Consider the following 15,146-nt stretch of genomic DNA (forward strand, 5'->3'; position numbering starts at 1 on the left):
AGGGGATCAGGGTGCGCACTGGGTGGGTTTCTCCAAACTCCCATCAATCATCTTCTCCAGCACCCGATGAATTGGTTGCAATCGTCCGCCACACCAGTTCCTCTGTTCAAATGTCAGACTCAAAGTCATCTCTAGTCTGAAGTCCAAACATTTATTTCAATATCTACAAACATTTACAAAGCATAGCAAAAGCCATCGCTCTGAGCTGGCATTCTTCTTCAGCCTCTTCACCCAAGCAAGCACCAGCTCAACACACACAGAGATAAGAAAGCACATTCCTCAGTCTGCAGGAAGTTCCGACCTCCAAAGCCGGAAACCATGCCTGATAGGTCATAGCAATCACAACAGGCTGTCAGTCAAAACTAGCCTGCTGTTAACTGTTTCATTGCTCTTGCAAAAACAGCAGAAACACTTGATTTACATTTCATACACATATACAACCATAATCCAACACTCTCTGTCTTGGGTTCCAGGCGCATCCTGAAATGCAACCCTCCGTTCCCTTCCGTCATCGGTCCCGTGGCCCGTGATCTGCTCCAGAAGCTGCTCTGTAAGGACCCCAAGAAGCGCTTGGGGTCGGGCCCCACGGGCGCACAGGAGATCAAGGAGCACCCCTTCTTCAGGGTGAGATGGATTTCCTTTTTGTTGGTGATGCCGAAAGGCCAAAAATAAGAATCACATACTTTTCAGGCAGGGAGAAGGAGAGCTGCTTTGGGGTTTCTCTCTTCACCATCTTACCTTATGGACTACTCCCCGGCCTTTGCACACACTTCCATTTTTTATTTTTATTTTTATTTATAGTACTGTATATACTCGAATATAAGCCTAGTTTTTCAGCCCTTTTTTTAAGACTGAAAAAGCCCCCCTCGGCTTATACTCGGGTGAGGGTCCTGGTTGGCTTATATTTGGGTCAGCTTATACTTGAGAATATATGGTACATTTATTATTTTTCTCTATTATTATTGGTATTATTACATTTATTATTTTCCTCTATTATTGTTGCTACTACTGTGTTTCCCCGAAAATAAGACAGTGTCTTATATTAATTTTTGCTCCCAAAGATGCGCTAGGTCTTATTTTCAGGGGATGTCTTATTTTTCCATGAAGAATTCACATTTATTGTTGAACAAAAAATGAACATTTATTATATACTGTACAGTCGTTGTCACCACAAACCAGCATAACCAGGCAAACTGTGAAATCAAGAATTTCTTGTTACTACCATTATTTCCATGTACAACACTCTATGGTACGTACATTTACCGATCCTGCATTCTCTGGTGTTCTAAACAAAAACGTTACTAGGTCTTACTTTCGGGGGAGGCCTTATATTTAGTAATTCAGCAAAACCTCTACTAGGTCTTATTTTCTGGGGATGTCTTATTTTAGGGGAAACAGGGTATTACATTTATTTTACTCTATTTTTTATTATTAATACAGTAATACATTTATTTCACTCTGATATTATTATTATTACATTTATTATTTTACTCTATTTATTATTACATTTATTATTTTCCTGTATTTATTATTATTATTATTATTATGTGTATTATTTTACTCTATTATTATTAAAAGGATACATAAGCACATTTACATTGAAGAAGATGAGAATAATGATTTGATCAGAGCTGGACAGTCTTATCTTAAATTAGAGCTTTATGTAAATATTCAAAAACATTTAACCTACTGATGCCTCAATTAATGCAATTTTATTGGTATCTGTTTTTATTTCTGAAATTTACCACTCTCGGCTTAAACTTGAGTCATAGAATCATAGAATAGTAGAGTTGGAAGAGACCTCATGGGCCATTCAGTCCAACCCCCTGCTAAGAAGCAGGAAATCGCATTCAAAGCACCCCCGACAATGTTTTCCCAGTTTTTTTGTGGTAAAATTAGGTGCCTCGGCTTATATTTGGGTCGGCTTATACTCGAGTATATACAATATTTATATTCCGCCCTTCTCACCCCAACGGGGAATCAGGGGGGATCACATTGTACACATATAAGGCAAACATTCAATGCCATATAACATAGAACAGAGACAGACGCAGAGGCAATTTAAACCTTCTCCAGCATCCAGCTTCCTGAGGGGATGCTTGATTCCGGCCACAGGGGGAGCAGTTGCTTCATCATCCACTGTGACGGCATTTCCTCATTCCAATGGCGGCTGGATGATTTTTATGGTGTCATAAATTAGCCTCCCCACATATAAGTGGTACCTAAATTTCCTACTTGATAGATGCAACTATCTTTCGGATTGCTTAGGTCAGCAACGAGCAGGGGCTATATTTTATTTTTAATTGTTGGGTGCTCACCTCCACATGGGCTGACCTCGAACTCATGACCTCTTGGTCAGGGTGATTTATTGCAGCTGGCTGCTAACCAGCCTGTGCCACAGCCCGGCCCCTCTGTTTAAATTAGCACAGAGGGCTAAACTGCAAGCCCGGGTTGGGGTGAGCACCCACCATCAGCCGCAGCTCCCTGCCCACCTAGCAGATTGAAAACAAGTGTAAGTAGATAAATAGGTACTGCGTTAACGCCCTTAATTTGGCATCTTCCCCCCCCCCACCCCCCAGGGTCTGGACTGGACAGAGCTGGCTGACCGTCGCGTGCGGCCGCCCTTCAAGCCCCTCATCCGGAGCGAGCTGGACGTCCGGAATTTCGCAGAGGAGTTCACCAGCTTGGAGCCCATCTACTCCCCTGCCGGGACCCCTCCCAGCCTCGAACGTGTCTTCCAGGTGAATGCTCACCTTTTTTTTGGTTAAATTGCGTTGAATTTGTGTCATACGGTCATCATCGTGCTGAGGCAAAGCAAAAGGGGAAGTGGCTTCAGGAATGAGGAATCTGACATTTAATCTGACTGACCTGGTTTAGTGAGATACAATGCTGGGATTTGTAGTTTGCTGAGGCACTAGCATTCTGTGGCAGAGAAGGCTCAAGGCCTTGTCAAATTATAGCCCCCAGGATTCCATAGCATTGAACCAAGGCCGTTTTATTTACTGTATATACTGGAGTATAAGCCTAGTTTTTCAGCCCTTTTTTAGGACTGAAAAATAACCTCCTTGGCTTATACTCGGGTGAGGGTCCTGGTGGGCTTATATTCAGGTCAGCTTATATGGTATATTTATTATTTTTCTCTATTATTGTTGGTATTGTTACATTTATTATTTTACTCTATTATTGTTGTTACTTTTACATTTGTTTTACTCTATTATTATTATTATTATTATTATTATTATTATTACACTAGCTGTGCCCGGCCATGCGTTGCTGTGGCGTTGTCTGGTGGTGTTGGTGAGAAATTGTTGAGCTACCGTGTTTCCCCGAAAATAAGACAGTGTCTTATATTAATTTTTGCTCCCAAAGATGCGTTAGGTCTTATTTTCAGGGGATGTCTTATTTTTCCATGAAGACAAATTCACATTTATTGTTGAACAAAAAAAATGAACATTTATTATATACTGTACAGTAGTTGTCATCACAAACCAGCATAACCAGACAAACTGTGAATCCTATCAAGAATTTCTTGTTACTTCCATTATTTCCATGTACAACACTCTATGGTATGTACATTTACCGATCCTGCATGCTCTGGTGTTCTGTTCATTGGGCATGCTTCCAAACAAAAACTTTGCTAGGTCTTACTTTCGGGGGAGGCCTTATATTTAGCAATTCAGCAAAACCTCTACTAGGTCTTATTTTCTGAGGATGTCTTATTTTAGGGGAAACAGGGTAGTGGTGGTATTGAATGTCTGTTGTATGGTTGTCTTTATGTTTAGTATGCACACTGAAGTGGATTATATGGCAGTGTGGAGTCAAGATAATCCAGTTCAAAGCAGATCATATAAGATTCTAAATGGGTTATATAGCTGTTTGGAAGGGCCTTGAGTCTACACTGCCATATAATCCAGTTAAAATCTGATAATCTGTGGAAGAGGCCTAAGTGAGACCTAACTGTGCTTGTTCCCTGGGCTGAGTAGGTTGCTAGGAAAGCAAGTGGGTGGAGCTTAGCCTTCAAACTGGCAGCAATTGGATAAAAACTATTATTCCTCTCCCTGTAATTAGGACTTTATTTTTCTTTTCTTTTTGTTGTATCAACCTAGAACCATGAATGATGGGTTGTGTTGTCAAATTTCGAGGTTGAGGGCCTGTAGTTTTGTTGTTTTGTCCGTTGCCCTGATGCCATCACTCTTTTATATATAGAGATTTATTATTTTACTCTATTATTTCATTTATTATTTTACTGCATTATTATTACTATTACATATATTATTTCACTATGATTATTAAAAGGATACATAAGCACATTTACATTGAAGAAGATGAAAATAACGATTTAATCAGAGTTGAACAGTCATATCTTAAATTACAGTTTGATGTAATGATTCAAAAACATTTAAACTATTGATGCCTCAGTTAATGCAATTTTATTGGCATCATGGCTTATACTGGAGTCAATGTTTCCCCAGGTTTTTTTGCGGTAAAAATAGGTGCCTCGGCTTATATTCAAGTATATACGGTATTTATCAAATGGAGAATACAGTTATAATATATAGAAAAGCCACAAACAAAGTTAAAAACTTGGCACTGTACTAGGCAGTAAGAGCACCTAAAGCTTTGGAGAGCTTCTGTTCAACCATTTCAAAGCTCCCTGTTTGAGCGGTGATGGCACAATCGTCAGCATAGATGAAACTCTGTCCCTTCAAGGCATTAAAGTGGAGTCATTCCCCAGCATAGATGCACCCCAAGGTTTTCTTTCCAATTTCTGGAAGCTTTGCTGTTCGGAATTACAGAGGGTATCTTTTGACTCGATGCCTCTGAGATACCTCTGCTGATCCTTGCACCTTTTTTAAAAAAGGGATATTCCTTCATTGCGCCTTCCATCCTCTTCAACCGCAACGCTGTGACGGCCGACGTGCTTTGGGCGGCGTTGGATGCGGAGCGGCCAGGAAGCTCTGCTGTGGCCCGGAGCGCGATGATGAAGGTAACAGCCCTCAAAACAGATAAACCACATAACTAAAACCAGTTGGCAACCAACTCTTTTTTAAAAAAATATATTTTTATTGGTATTATATTTCATGTTGTGAGTAGATTGCACATTTTATACAAACATTCATACCTACACATCGTTCATCTGTTATCACATTTCTCCACCTTCTTCCCATCTATATTGTCTACTCACCTATCTAATATATCATTATATTCATTCTTTTTTCCCTTTCCCTACCCCATACAATTCCATTAGAATTTTAACTCCATCCATGAGCACAACTTTTCCCAATTCTGTACAATATTTACATTGGCTTTGCCTCTTTTTATCTAATTGGAATATATTATCCATTTCTCTTTCATTTTCCTCGTTTTATCTTCCTTCTTGTCCTCAGAGGTTACATTTGCAATAATTTCTGATTGGACCTGGTCAAACAAATAATTACTGTATATACTCGAGTATAAGCCTAGTTTTTCAGCCCTTTTTTTAAGACTGAAAAAGCCCCCCTCGGCTTATACTCGGATGAGGATCCTGGTTGGCTTATATTTGGGTCAGCTTATACTCGAGAATATATGGTACATTTATTATTTTTCTCTAATTTTGTTGCTACTATTACATTTATTTTGCTCTATTTTTATTATTATTAATACATTTATTATTTCACTATTATTACAGTAGAGTCTCACTTTTGTAAGTGTGTATGTATTGTATGTTTTACATGTTTTGATATGGTCAAAAGTGACTAATCAATAAAGTATTGTATTATTATATGGTACATTTAACTTTTCTCTATTATTATTGATATTATTACATTTATTATTTTACTCTATTATTATTACATTTATTGTTGTACTCTATTATTGTTGCTACTATTACATTTATTTTACTCTATTTTTATTATTATTAATAATACATTTATTATTTCACTCTGATGTTATTATTATTATTACATTTATTATTCTACTCTATTTATTATTACATGTATTATTTTCCTGTATTTATTAATAAAAGGATACATAAGCACATTTACATTGAAGATGAGAATAATGATTTGATCAGAGTTGGAGAGTCTTACCTTAAATTAGAGCTTGATGTAAATATTCAAAAACATTTAACCTACTGATGCCTCAATTAATGTAATTTTATTGATATCTATTTTTATTTCTGAAATTTCCCATCCTTGGCTTATATTTGAGTCAATGATTTCCCAGTATTTTTTGGGGGTAAAATTAAATGCTTTGGCTTATATTTTAGGATGTTTTTTAAAGATGTTTTTAAGATGTTTTTAAATTGTTGATTTTAGCCGGTTCTTGTAAGCTGCCCCGAGCCCTAGGGGAGTGGTGGCATATAAGTTTGAAAAATAAATAAATATATATATAAATATTCGGGTCGGCTTATATTCGAGTATATACGGTATTCCAATTCACCATAATCCACTTTTTTTCATCTCTCCAACCTCAAGCTATTACTGCCTTCCCTCAGGAATAATAGCTTTTAATAGATCTTGATATTTTACATTGATCTTATTGTTCCCTAATATCCCCATCAATAATAATAATAATAATAATAATAATTTTATGTTTATACCCTGCCCCATCTCCCCAAGGGGACTCGGGGCGGCTTACATGGGGCCAAGCCCAGGCAAAACAGACAATATAAAACACAACAATAAAACAAATCAATCAACAATAAATCTATGCTTTCTTAATTATGTATTTCATCATATTCTCCTTAACCAGTTGGCAACCTACTCTTAACCACATTTTGTCCTTGGAAGGGAACGTTCCTGATCAGGGAACTCCTTGGGTGGGTCTGTTTGGGAGGAACTCTCTCGAGGAACTCTTAACGCCCTCTTCTCTCCGTCCCTCCTTTTTCCTGCTCAGGATTCGTCGTTCTTCCAAAAGTACGAGATGGACTTGAAGGAGCCGCCGCTGGGCGAGGGGAGCTTCTCCTTGTGTCGCCGCTGCCGGCAGCGCCAAAACGGAGCCGAATTTGCCGTCAAGATCATCAGCAAGAGGTGATTGGTTCCTCTTCCTTCAACCTGCTTGCCTGGTTTCCAACCGACATCACAACCCGAGGATGCCTGCCAAAGATGTGGGCGAAACGTCAGGAGAGAATGCTTCTGGAACATGGCCAGACAGCCCGGAAAACGCACAGCAACCCAATAATAATAATTATTATTTTATTATGACACAGCAAACAAGATAGATATGCTGGATTTCATATCACAAAATCACAAGTCGAACACTTCCCAAGTGTCTAGGACTGTGTGATGTATTTTCGGATGATGCGTGCAATTATTATTATTATTATTATTATTATTATTATTATTATTGAAGCCCCCGATGGTGTAGTGGACTAAAGCCTCATGACTTGAAGGTTGGGTTGCTGACCTGAAAGCTGCCAGGTTCTAATCCCACCCGGGGAAAGTGCAGATGAGCTCCCTCTATCAGCTCCAGCTCCATGCGGGGACACGAGAGAAGCCTCCCACAAGGATGGTAAAAACATCAAAACATCCGGGCGTCCCCTGGGCAACGTCCTTGCAGACGGCCAATTCTCTTACTCCAGAAGCGACTCGAGTTGCTCCTGACACGAAAAATATTATTATTATTATTGTTATTATTATTTGAAACACAACAAGATGAGTCCACAGGAGACACTCTGCTGGCTGTTGTCTTGGATCACACAAGTGTCTAGGACTGTGTGATGTATTGGCGAATAATATGCACAGATCCAAGTAGGGTGGCCTTTTGCAACAGACAGGTGGTAATTTTGTCAGCACTGATTGTGTTTAAGTGCAGGCCAAGGTCTTTAGGCACTGCACCCAGTGTGCCAATCACCACTGGGACCACCTTGATTGGCATGTGCCAGAGTCTTTGCAATTCGATCTTTAAGTCCTCATATTGTGTCAGTTTTTTATTATTATTATTATTATTATTATTATTATTATTGTCAACTGCAAAAGGCCACCTGGAATCTGCATGCATCATCCGAAAATACATCACACAGTCCTAAATACTTGGGAAGTGTTCGACTTGTGATTTTGTGATATGAAATCCAGCATATAGATCTTGTTTTCTGTGTCATACTATGTCTTTGTGTCATCAATAATAATAATAATAATAGAATTATTTTTTAACCATTTCCAAGCTTATTGGTTTAGCAAGGTGTCAGACTCTAGGCTAGATAGACCGTACATCTGATCTGTCTTCAGTTTCTATAAGGACTCAGCTGCTGACTTTACAAGTCAGGGATTAAGTGAGCTGTACATACGTGCCTTGGTGGCGCAGCAGGTTAAACCGCTGAGCTGCTGAACTTACTGACCGAAAGGTCACCGGTTCAAATCCGGGGAGTGGATTGAGCGCCCGCTGTTGGCCCCAGTTTCTGCAAACCTAGCAGTTCAAAAACATGCAAAATGTGAGTAGATCAATAGGTACTGCTCCAGCGGGAAGGTAATGGCGCTGTATGCAGTCATGCAAGCGGCCACGTAACCTTGGAGGTGTCTGCGGAGAACACCGGCTCCAGAGTCGGACACGACTAGACTTCATGTCAGGGGAAAGCCTTTACCTTTACCTACTTAAGTTTAGTTGTTTAGTTCTTATTTTGTATCCTGTATTTTTAGTCATGTCAATGCATGGCTTTGCCATCCCCACATGGCTGTGTTTCTAACCCCGTCCCACCCTTCCGTCCAGAATGGAAGTGAACACGCAGCGAGAAGTGGCCGCCTTGCAAATCTGCGAAGCCCACCCGAACGTTGTCAAGTTGCACGACGTCCATCATGACCAGGTGAGCTCAGTTTGCTCTAAAAGGCAAAAAAACCCTCCAAAACCCCAGCATACAGTTTCTTAAAGTTTTGGTCCTTTCCCTTTCCCACAGTACCATACATATCTGGTGATGGAATTGCTCCGAGGCGGGGAACTCCTGGACCGCATCAAGAGGAAGCAGCACTTTAGTGAGTCCGAAGCCAGCCAGATTATGCGCAGCCTGGTCTCTGCCGTCAGTTTCATGCACGACGCCGGGGTCGTGCACCGAGACCTTAAGCCTGAGGTATGGAATGTTAATGTGGGATTTGTGTATTGATAGTGTTTAAATGCAATTTGTGCCATGCTTGTATTGCAACTGATTGCATCATCCAGAATGTACCATAATGTGGAAAGAGTTAATTGCCAAGAACCTATGATGACCTTGATGTGTGGCTGGAACTAGGGAGTATCCAGACACAAGTGTTTGTGCATAAGGATTGCATCAGTTCAGCTCAGTTGAGTTCTGTCTGCCTAGAGTTCGAGTCAAGTTCTGTTGGAGAACAGAGCAGTCCTGTGTTCATCTGTTGTCTGCAAGTCTGTTTGTGTTGATTACTCCTGCATACAGTAAAACTTTGTAAATAGTTTTACCAACGTCTCTGAGTCTCTCTCTGTTCTGCGTTCCACTGCTTCCATCCAACTACTGCTGCGCTGTAAATACTCTGACATGGAAGAGTCTCCTTCTCTGGAGGTGCTTAAGTAGAAGCTGGATGGCTATCTATTGGGAAGGCTTTGATTGTATCTACCTGCATGTCATGGAGCTGGACTGGATGGTCCTTGCAGTCTCTTCCAACTCTCAGATTCTATAATAATAATAATAATAATAATAATAATAATAATAATAATTTATAATGACGATGATAGATGGAGTCTCCTTCTCTGGAGGTGTTTAAGCAGAAGCTGGATGGCCATCTATCGGGAAGTCTTTGATTGTGTCTACCTGCATGTCATGGATTTGGACTGAATGGTCCTTGCGGTCTCTTCCAACTCTCAGATTCTATAATAATAATAATTTATAATGATGATGATAGTGGAGATGGAGTCTCCTTTGCTGGAGGTGTTTAAGTAGAGGCTGGATGGCTGTCTATCGGGAAGTCTTTGATTGTGTCTACCTGCATGTCATGGAGTTGGACTGAATAGTTCTTGCGGTCTCTTCCAACTCTCAGATTCTGTAATAATAATAATAATAATAATAATAATGTATAATGATGATGATAGTGGAAATGGAGTCTCCTTCTCTGGAGGTGTTTAAGCAGAAGCTGGATGGCCATCTATTGGGACGGCTTTGATTGTGTCTACCTGCATGTCATGGAGTTGGACTGAATGGTTCTTGCGGTATCTTCAATCTCTCAGATTGTATAATAATAATAATTTATAATGACAATGATAGTGGAGATGGAGTCTCCTTCTCTGGAGGTGTTTAAGTAGAGGCTGGATGACTATCTATCGGGAAGGCTTTGATTGTGTCTACCTGCATGTCATGGAGTTGGACTGAATGGTCCTTGCGGTCTCTTTCAACTCTCAGGTTGTAAAATAATAATAATAATAATAATAATAATAATTTATAATGACGATAGTGGAGATGGAGTCTCCTTTGCTGGAGGTGTTTAAGCAGAGGCTGGATGGCCATCTATTAGGAAGGCTTTGATTGTGCCTTCCTGGATGTCAGGGAGTTGGACTGGATGGTCCTTGCGGTCTCTTTCAACTCTCAGGTTGTAAAATAATAATAATAATAATAATAATAATTTATAATGACGATAGTGGAGATGGAGTCTCCTTTGCTGGAGGTGTTTAAGCAGAGGCTGGATGGCCATCTATTAGGAAGGCTTTGATTGTGCCTTCCTGGATGTCAGGGAGTTGGACTGGATGGTCCTTGCGGTCTCTTTCAACTCTCAGGTTGTAAAATAATAATAATAATAATAATAATAATAATAATAATAATAATAATAATAATTTATAAAGACGATGATAGTGGAGATGGAGTCTCCTTTGCTGGAGGTCTTTAAGCAGAGGCTGGATGGCCATCTATTAGGAAGGCTTTGATTGTGCCTTCCTGGATGTCAGGGAGTTGGACTGGATGGTCCTTGTGGTGATGATGATGATGATCTTTTATAATGCTGATGATGGTGGAGTCTCCTTTGCTGGAGATGTTTAAGTAGAGGTCTGATGGCTGTCTATCGGGAAGGCTTTGATTGGGTCTTCCTGCATGGCAGGGAGTTGGCCCTTGGCAATCTCTTCAAACACTTATGATTCTATAATAATAATAATAATAATAACAACAAAATCCAGCATATCTATCTTGTTTGCTGTCATAATAAAATAATAATAATAATAAAACCAAACTTTGATAATGATGCTGGTGATGGAATCTCCTTCCGTGGAGGTGCTTAAGCAGAAGTCCCATTGTGTTCTGTGTGCTCCTCTCTCAGAACATTCTCTATGCGGACGAATCCGACGGGGCCCCCGTGAAGGTGATTGACTTTGGCTTTGCCCGCCTGCGCCCCCAGAACTCGCAGCCCATGCAGACGCCCTGCTTCACCCTGCAGTATGCCGCCCCGGAGCTCTTGCGGGACGGGGGCTACGATGAGTCTTGCGACCTCTGGAGCCTCGGGGTTATCTTGGTAGGTGAGACGGAGAAAAATACTCTTTCAGGAGGGAGCGGGAATGCAGATTTAGGCTTGTAGGTATCCTTAAAGGGTCTCTTCCAGACACGGATGGATAGATATATGGATGGGTAGATGGATGGGTGAATGGATAAATTCATTGACTGATAGATAGACCCATCTTGGGTTTGTGTTCCAAATTTGGTCCAGATCCGTCATCTGCTGGGTTCAATATTCTCTGAATATGGGTGAACTATAACTCTCTGGTGCCAAGGTAAATCAGCCACAAAGCTTGCCAGTATCATCACTGGGTCTGTGTGCCAGGTTTGGTCCAGATCCGTCATTGGTGGGGGTTCAGAGGGTTCATAGAATACAGGTTAACTATAACTCCCAGAGTTAAAGGTCAATCACCCCAAAAGTCCGCCAGTATTCCCAGTTGGCCATGTTGAATTGGTGTGCCAATTTGGTCCAGATCCGTCATCAAATGGGTTCAGTGTTCTCTGAATACAGGTGAACTATAACTCCTGGATGTCAAGGTCAGTCACTCCCAAGCCCCGTCAGTATGCAAAGTTGGTCATAGTGGGTCTGTATGGCAAACTGGCTCCAGGTCTATTGTTGGTGGGGTTCAGAGGGCTCTTATATTGCAGGTGAACTATAAATCCCAGTCCCTACAACTCCTGTAAATCAGGGTGAATTCTCCCCAAGCCTCCCTTAATAGTATGTTCAGGTGCTGTGTGTCATAGAAAATAGGAAAGGGTTAACGGAGAGGCAATGGGCGGGGTCATGCAAATTGGACACCAATGGAGAGAGAAAGGAACACTGGGATGTGGCGCTCACTGTAACCTGCAGTGTCCATGGAGGGAGGGCTTTGGTGGCTCCCCAGCACTGTCTGTGTATGCGGACAATCTTGCCACATTCACACATACACATATTCACATTTATTATGTGTCTAGATAGATAGGTAAAAGGTAAAGTTTTCCCCTGACGTTAAGTCCAGTCATGTCCGACTCTGGCGGTTGGTGCTCATCTCCATTTATAAGCCGAAGAGCCGGTGTTGTCCATAGACACCTCCAAGGTCATGTGACTGGCACGACTGCATGGAGCATCACCTTCCCACTGGAGCAGTACCTATTGATCTACTCACATTTGCATGTTTTCGAACTGCTAGCTTGGCAGAAGCTGGAGCTAACAGCGGGCGCTCACTCCGCTCCCGGGATTTGAACCTGGGACCTTTCGGTCTGCAAGTTCAACAGCTCAGTGCTTTAACACACTTTGCCACCGGGGCTCCAGATAGACAGAGGCATTATTCTGTCCCTTTCATAGCTTTTGGGACTTGTATAATAAACATATGGATTGACAGGATCCAAAACGAGCCTGAAAGTACATACTTTTGCAAAACCACATGGAAGTGTGTTTCCTGCCCCTAATGCCATTGTGTGTTGTGACTCGCCTTCCCCTTCGTCCCTCCTTTGCAGTACACCATGCTCTCCGGACAGGTCCCCTTCCACAGCAGCCAAGACGGGAGCGCGGCAAACCACGCGGCCGAGATCATGCACAAGATCAAGGAAGGCCGGTTTTCTTTGGAGGGCGAGGCCTGGAAGAACGTGTCCGAAGAGGCCAAGGAGCTGGTGAGAGGTGAGCCTGGGAAATGAGAGCTGGGAGGAAGTGGAAGAAAGGGGTATTCCTCACTTGACTCTCCGCTTGGTGTGTCCGACTCTGTGGGGTGGTGCTCATTTCTAAGCCCAAGAGCCAGCATTGTCCATAGACATCTCCAAGGTCATGTGGCCACTGGCATGACTGCATGGAGCGCCATTACCTTCCTGCCAGAGTGATACCTATTGTTATCCCCATCTTCTGCCAATCTAGCAGTTCGAAAACATGCCAATGTGAGTAGATCAATAGGTACCGCTCCGGCGGGAAGGTAACGGCACTCCGTGCAGTCATGCCGGCCACATGTCCTTAGAGGTGTCTACGGACAACGCCGGCTCTTTGGCTTAGAAATGGAAATGAGCACCAAACCCCAGAGTCGGTCATGACTGGACTTAACGTCAGGGGCAAACCTTTACCTTTATTTTTATTACTATTAATACATTTATTATTTTGTTGTGATATTATTATTATTATTGCATTTATTATTTTACTCAATTACTACATTTATTATTTTACTGTATTTATTATTATTATTACATTTATTATTTTACTCTATTATTATAAGGATACATAAGCACATTTACACTGAAGAAGTTGAGAATAATGATTTAATCAGAGTTGGACAGTCTTATATTAAATTACAGTTTTATGTAATTATGGGTGCCCCTGGTGGCTCAGTGTATTCAAGCGCTGAGCTGCTGAACTTGCAGACCAAAAGGTCCCAGGTTCAAATCCCGGGAGCGGAATGAGCGCCTGCTGTTAGCCCCAGCTCCTGCCAACCTAGCAGTTTGAAAACATGCAAATGTGAGTAGATATTATTATAAGGATACATAAGCACATTTACATTGAAGAAGTTGAGAATAATGATTTAATCAGAGTTGGACAGTGTTATCTTAAATTACAGTTTTATGTAAATATTCAAAAATGTAATTTTATTATCTATTTTTATTTCTGAGATTTACCGCTCTCGGCTTATACTGGAGTCAATGTTTTCCCAGTTTTTTTGTGGTAAAATTAGGTGCCTCAGCTTATAGTCGGGTCGGCTTATACTCAAGTATAAGATAAAGGTAAAGGTTTCCCCTGACGTTAAGTCTAGTTGTGTCTGACTCTGGGGGTTGGTGCTCATCTCCATTTCTAAGCCGAAAAGCCAGCATTGTCCATAGACACTTCCAAGGACATGTGGCCATTGGCATGGAGCGCTGTTACCTTCCTGCCGGAGCAGTACCTATTGATCTACTCACATTGGCATGTTTTCAAACTGCTAGGTTGGCTATATATATATATAGTTGGCCCTCTGTATTCATTGACTCTCCATCCATGGCTTCAATGGCCCTTTGAAGGCAACCATAATAAGGCTGATATGACCGTTACCTTCCTGCCAGAGCGGTACCTATTGATCTACTCACATTGGCATGTTTTCGAACTGCTAAGTTGGCTATATATATATATATATATATATATATATATATATATATATATATATATATAGTTGGCCCTCTGTATTTATTGATTCTCCATCCATGGCTTCAACGGCCCTTTGAAGGCAACCATAATAAGGCTGATGTGACCGTTACCTTCCCGCCAGAGTGGTACCTATTGATCTACTCACATTGGCATGTTTTCGAACTGCTAGGTTGGCAGAAGCTGGAGCTAACAGCGGCCGCTCACGCTGCTCCCGGGGTTTGAACCTGGGACCTTTCGGTCTGCAAGTTCAGCAGCTCAGTGCTTTAACACACTTCGCCACCGGGCTCCTTATACTCGAGTATATACGGTAATTATCGTCCACCCGTTTTTTGACCAGGCCTCCTCACCGTGGACCCTGCCAAGCGGCTGAAGATCTCCAGCTTGCGCTACAACGAGTGGCTGCTGGACGGGAGCGCCCTCTCCTCCACGCCCCTCATGACCCCCGACATCCTGGAGAGCTCGGGCCCCGCCGTGCGCACCGGCGTCAACGTCGCCTTCATGGTGAGCCCCAAACAGGCCTTCCAGCAATTTATTTATTTCGTGTCAAAAGCATTGCATAACAAATACTAATGTAGGTTTAAGGCAGGGGTCCTCAAACTTTTTAATCTGAGGGCCAGTCCACAATCCTTCAGACTG

General features: G+C 41.6%; 1 protein-coding gene across 2 annotated transcripts in view; it reads left to right on the forward strand.

The window, feature by feature from the left end:
• rps6ka4 (ribosomal protein S6 kinase A4) overlaps positions 1-15,146 on the forward strand; it is a 29,782-nt gene that overhangs the window by 8,038 nt on the left and 6,598 nt on the right. For both annotated transcript variants that reach the window (XM_008122701.3, XM_062965169.1), the window contains exons 8-16: positions 474-624; positions 2,580-2,741; positions 4,862-4,987; positions 6,877-7,010; positions 8,686-8,779; positions 8,870-9,040; positions 11,223-11,414; positions 12,872-13,031; positions 14,848-15,011. In XM_008122701.3, coding sequence (XP_008120908.1) covers positions 474-624; positions 2,580-2,741; positions 4,862-4,987; positions 6,877-7,010; positions 8,686-8,779; positions 8,870-9,040; positions 11,223-11,414; positions 12,872-13,031; positions 14,848-15,011 — 1,354 coding nt within the window. The remainder of the gene's footprint in view (positions 1-473; positions 625-2,579; positions 2,742-4,861; positions 4,988-6,876; positions 7,011-8,685; positions 8,780-8,869; positions 9,041-11,222; positions 11,415-12,871; positions 13,032-14,847; positions 15,012-15,146) is intronic.

This window comes from Anolis carolinensis, unplaced genomic scaffold (assembly GCF_035594765.1).
Source record: "Anolis carolinensis isolate JA03-04 unplaced genomic scaffold, rAnoCar3.1.pri scaffold_14, whole genome shotgun sequence".
NCBI classification, from domain to species: Eukaryota; Metazoa; Chordata; class Lepidosauria; order Squamata; family Dactyloidae; genus Anolis; species Anolis carolinensis.